This window comes from Euprymna scolopes, chromosome 13, assembly GCF_053919585.1.
Source record: "Euprymna scolopes isolate OS-2025 chromosome 13, ASM5391958v1, whole genome shotgun sequence".
Taxonomy (NCBI): Eukaryota; Metazoa; Mollusca; class Cephalopoda; order Sepiida; family Sepiolidae; genus Euprymna; species Euprymna scolopes.
Genome location: NC_136494.1, coordinates 5259031 through 5265030, shown reverse-complemented (window position 1 = coordinate 5265030; position 6000 = coordinate 5259031). Strand labels below are relative to the sequence as shown.

General features: G+C 37.1%; 2 protein-coding genes across 23 annotated transcripts in view; both read right to left on the bottom strand.

Moving 5' to 3' along the window:
* The window catches only part of LOC145292344 (uncharacterized), a 69722-nt gene extending 66186 nt beyond the window's left edge, over nt 1-3536 (bottom strand). Inside the window, exon 1 of the mRNA XM_080138675.1 lies at nt 3497-3536. Coding sequence (XP_079994801.1) covers nt 3497-3536 — 40 coding nt within the window. The remainder of the gene's footprint in view (nt 1-3496) is intronic.
* LOC145291925 (tensin-3-like) overlaps nt 1-6000 on the bottom strand; it is a 1436242-nt gene that overhangs the window by 1393360 nt on the left and 36882 nt on the right. The window lies entirely within an intron of this gene.

Sequence of the window (6000 nt, the reverse complement as noted above, 5' to 3'; positions counted from 1 at the left end):
AAAGAGATTGCAGGGAAGAGAAAAAGGCATCTCCAATAGGTTACAAAGTCTATTTTGAACTCTGTCTGGGAAGGATAAGTCTTTCTAGCAACTTCTGCCCAGATGTGGCAACAGTATTCCATCCTTGAACGTACCTGGCTCTTACATAGGTAGATAATTCCATCAGCAGTGCGATATCTACTGGATCAATAGAAGGATTTCACCATTTTCCCAGCAATCTTGGCAACAGATTTGATGTACGTGTTTCATTTCAGATCAGGAGTAATGGTCAAGGCCAGGAGCTTGTCAAAGCATGGAGTTTCTCCAAGATGAGAGTTATTCATTTTAATTGATACCAGATGGGGATCAGAGCGTTGATGATGAAAATACAGAAGCTTGATTTTAGATGCATTCAAAGTAACCAGCCACCTCTTTCCCCATTGTACCGCATGCTCAAGATCAGAAGAGAGAGAATCAGAGAGAACTTGGTCGTTTACGATTTTCAATGTACTGCTATCAGCATAAATGTCTATGAATGATCTTAGGATGTGATTTGGAAGATCATTAATGTAGATCAGGAAGAGAGTTGGGCTCAAGATGGACCCCTGAGGAACTCCAGCATTAATACTGTGGGCTTCTGATTTCTGACCATCAACCACTACTCTTATGAGCCTATACGAGACAAATAATTTAATAATTGAGAAGACATTTCCCGCTATACCGTAACTGTAGATCTTGTGAAGTAGACTTTTATGCCATACCCTATCAAAGGCCTTTGATATGTTAAGAGCAACTGCCCTAGAAAGGAAGCCTCTGTCAATCCTATGAGATATAACCGTAAGCACATCTACTGTAGATCTAGCAGAACGGAAACCATATTGTCTATCACGAAGAAGTTTATTTTTGCTGGGGTGGTTGACTACTTCTCTATTTAACACAGATTCCAGCAGCTTACTCATGACGCACAGGAGACTTATTGGCCTGTACTTATAGGGAGATGACCGATCACCTGAATTCTTAAATACAGGGCATACTGATGAGGTTTTCCACGGTGTTGGCAAGCAATACTCTTTAAGACAACGTTTAAACAGTAAAAGACAGTTTTCCAACGAATGATTAAAAATATAAATAAATATAAAAATTAAATAAATTTTTTTTATATAGTTTGAAAGGTTAAAATCTTCCAAGATGATATATATATATATCCTTCCACTGGCAGTAACTATGTCTGCGGCTTAAAATAAATATTTTTCTAATCCCTTCAACAAAAATAAGAATGATAGTTTATAAAGAGCCGTCAATGTATGTCTAATGCGGTGTTCTGGCCTCTGCTGTTAAACCCACTATTACTAAGCTTACTGTATAGTACTACCATTTTGACATTTAAATTCTCTTCATTTCCATGTTAATTGATGGTGCTCTAAGGGTTGAATACCAGACTGTATAGTTAAAGATGACTTTGCAATTGGATCTGAATCTTTCGTGCAGCAGTAATTATCATTTCCTACTTTGAAAATTGTGTGAGCATGAAACACTAATGTCGGCAGTTAACAGTAATAGATACTTAAAATTAAAAAATAAATAAATGTATATAGTGTTCAACAGCAGAGGATGGAACATCGCATTATGCATAGATTATCAGCTAATTATAAATTCTCCAAGAAGCCCAATCCTTGCCGATGAAAACGATAAGAATATTTTTAATTTTGAATATTTAGTGTTTTTACTTACAAACACTAGTGTTTCACGCTGGTGCAATCTTCATACACACATCATATATATATATATATATATATATATATATATATATATATATATATATATATATATATATATATGATGGACGCTACCGTCTATTTCGACATATGAGGTCCGCATCAACAAGTTGTCTGAAAATCTACACAAATTAATTATTTGTAGTAGTGAAGACTTGTGTATAACCATCCACAATTGTGGAACAACTGCTAATCTCGGTCGGTGCAATTGATTGCCACAAACAGGACACATAGTAGACTTTAGAGTTTATATCAGTTTTCCTTCTCCTAGATGCATATCTTAATGAAGACAGCATCTCTCCTAATGGTTTTAAAAGTCTCCCAGGTGTAAACCTGGAAATGTCTGTATACGAACACACATACTAGGAGGCCGCCCAGCGTTGCCCGGGAACTCTTTCATTTTTGCCCTCCATACATGATGTCATACATGACGTCATCTCCTATCGTTATACGACGTCATAACATACATGCTATGACGTCATTGTGAAAAAATAAAAAGTGGAAATTTAATAAACATATTTCCCCATATATATATATATATATATATATATATATATATATATATATATGTGTGTGTGTGTGCGTGTGGGTGTGTGTGCGAAATTTCATATTTATATATGCGTGTGTGTGAAATTATATATATATATATATATATATATATATATATATATAATTTCACACACGCGCATATATAAATATGAAATTTTACACACACATATATCTATGTGTGTATATGTGTATATATATATGTGTATATATATATGTGTATATATATATATGTATATATGTGCATATATATGTGTATATATATGTGTATATATTATATATATATATATATATATATATATAATATATATGTGCATATATATATGTATATAGATATACCTATATATAAAATATATATATGTGCATATATAAGAGAGAGAGAAAGATAATCAAATTGCACTTCTCACACACACACACACACACATATATAATTTCACACACACACACACACACACATATATATATATATATATATATATATATATATATATGTATATATAATTTCACACATACAGCTATATATATGAGAAAGAGAGAAAGAGAGAGAGAGGATCAAATTGCACTTCTCACACACACACACACACACACACACACACACACACACACATATATATATATATAATTTCACACACACACACACACCTATATATATATATATAATTTCACACACACACACACACACCTATATATATGAGAAAGAGAAAGAGGATCAAATTTCACTTTTCTCTGTGAAGATGTGCATTTCATTTATCATATTTGGCCCAGAAAATACATTTCTTTAGCTCTAACTTATTTCCGTAAATCTTTTTAGAAAAAAACAAATCGAATTATTTTCAAAGCGGAAACAATTTTTTTTTTCTTTTTCTTTTTGTATCTTAAAAAATAAAAAAGAAAAGAAAATCTAACAGAAAAGATGTCGGCACAGATTTGTTTCTTGTTGGAAACGGAGAAACCATTGTTACATTTGTGTCGATTCATAAACAGAAACCATTTCTGAAGACGGATGAGAAACAATGATGTGATTTTGAAGGAGACATTCTGCTCGGATAAAATTTTCAAATTATAAATAGAATGAGATGACTTACGTGGAATTACTCAGGTATCAAATATATTGAATATAAATTTAAGTGTTGGGTAAAAGTGCAAAATTGTTAACATGTTTTTCATCTCTAAAATCCTTTGTCCATACATTCTACCATTAATGGCGGCCAATTGTAAGCATGATGTGGCCGCCATTAAATGTTAAGTATCGAGTATATATAGTTTTTTTTTAATGTAAAAGTTTGATATAAAAACTATTATAAATGTTAAAACAGCTGGTTAGGTGGGGAATTTCATTCTAATGCGTTTTATATGAATTATAAATAATTTTTGTTTTTGGTTTACAAGTTATCAAGTGTTAAAAAGATTTAATTATAAACCTTTACAAGCTAACCCTGTAACATTAACTAACCACGCGGGGTCGCAGAAATACCTGGAGTAGGACCCAGGCGCTGAGCAAACCCTCTCAGGGCTGATAGACCCAGTAGATCTTTCCAGATCACCCGTCTAGGAGAAGGAAAACTCTGAAACTAAACCAAAGGGGAGGGAGGCCTCTCCAGTCTTGGACGACAACCTTCCTAGAGCTGGTGACTCAAGCAAATTACTGGTCTGCAAACCTAAATTGCTTAAAGGGTAGATAGGCTCTGTCTATCGCCGGCTTCCATACTCCTTCTTTGCCTATTAGTCAGGTGCAGAGACACTATCACAGGTGAATCGACAAAACACTTAGTGGTAGATCTTGTTTCTTGTCTAGGGCATTAAATGCCGTTCCCCCACTCACGACACATCCCACCCCTCATAACTAGGCACTTGGGAGTGCTTGAGTACCACGCATGCCTGTGCAATTAGATTGGGTGATCTTCTTCTGATGGGCTGAGGGTACCGGATTGACAGTTCCTGGCTGCTGTTTCCGACTGGTAGTACAGGAGCCCATCAACAGTTGTATAATATCGGGTTGTTTGTAGTGCCATGTCGCGCAGTGAAAAGGGACCCTGCACTCATCCCCGATGGGCTTTCCCGAGGCCACAGTCCTAGTTGAAGAAAGGTCAGCCAATGGTCTGATTGTGTTGCATGTCTGATATCCTGCATAACCTCTTGTTCAGCTCCCCCTCACCTAACTGAAACTCTTTAAAAACATGATGACACTACAATCAAAAAATAAGCTCAAATCAGGCCTAGGGACAGACAAATTCAACTTGCCTCCTCCCTTGAGGCTTGCATTCACTAACATCCGTGGGCTTAGAACTAATTTAGCTGATGTTGAAGCATTTCTCCTAACAAATACCCCGGATATCTTAGCACTAAGTGAGACTAACCTACACTCGTCCATCCCCTCTAATTACTTTAACATGCCTGGCTATCTCCCACTCTGCCGTAAGGACTCTGACAGACATATGCACGGACTTGGAGTCTACATTCGTAAAACCCTCCTCCTGACTAGAGAAACAAACCTAGAAACAGACGATCAAGCCTTTATGTGCTTCAGACTAAACATACAACACAACATTAGCTACTTTTATTTTCTCTACCGCTCTCCCTCGACCCAGGACTGCACCTTAATAAACAAAGTCTCTGACAGTATAGACACAGTACTCTCCCTCAACACTAGCGCCCAAGTCCATGTATTTGGTGACTTTAATGTTCACCACAAAAACTGGCTTGGATTCTCTACTCACACAGATGCAGCGGGCAGCACAACACATAGTTTTGCTATATCTCACTCCTTATCACAAATGGTTACGTTTCCAACCCGTTTCCCTGACCAGCAAGAACAACAAGCATCACTTCTAGATCTGTTTCTGACTACAGTTCCCGAGGATTGTACAACAAATGCTGACAGCCCACTCGGGAACGCTGACCATGCAGTGATAATTGTTGAAATCGCCCTAAATTCTAGACCCAAAACTGAACAGGCAGTGCTCAAAACAACGAGATATTATAAAAAGTCTGACTGGGAAGCCATCAGAGATCTTATCAGAGATGCCCCATGGGGAAATATTTTTTCTCTTCCTGCTGAATAGTGCGCAAATGAGACCACTGAATGGTTCAAAACCGCAATGGAAGCACATGTTCCCATGCGGAAATTTTATAGCAAGCCCCACTCTCCCCAATGGTTTACTTCGACTTGCGCAACTGCCATTGCTCAAAGACAACATGCATACCACAGATTTAACCGACATAAGTCCAGTTCAAACAGACAGAAGTATATAGAAGCTAGAAGTAACGTTAAGAAAGAAATAGTGACAGCCAAGAGAGAATTTACTGAAACCACTAAAAACCGCATTGAAGCACAAAAATTGGGAAATCGTGACTTCTGGAAAATCTACAACAGTGTAGTAAATAATGGGCAATCAACAATTCCCCCACTAACCAACAATCACGAGGTTGTTTGCTCAGCAACCGACAAAGCTAATTTGCTTGCCAGCCGGTTTGCCTCGAACTCCACACTGGACCCTTCCAACCACCCTCTGCCTGACTTTCCTTTGCAGACAGACGCCACGCTAGACGATCTAAAAAATCACCCCTGCTCAGGTACAGGCTATCATAAAAAATCTTGACACTTCAAAAGCATGTGGACCTGATCTCATCCCAGCTGTGCTATTAAAAAAGTGCTCAGCCTAAGTAGCTCCAGTTCTCTCCAAACTCTACAACAAATGCC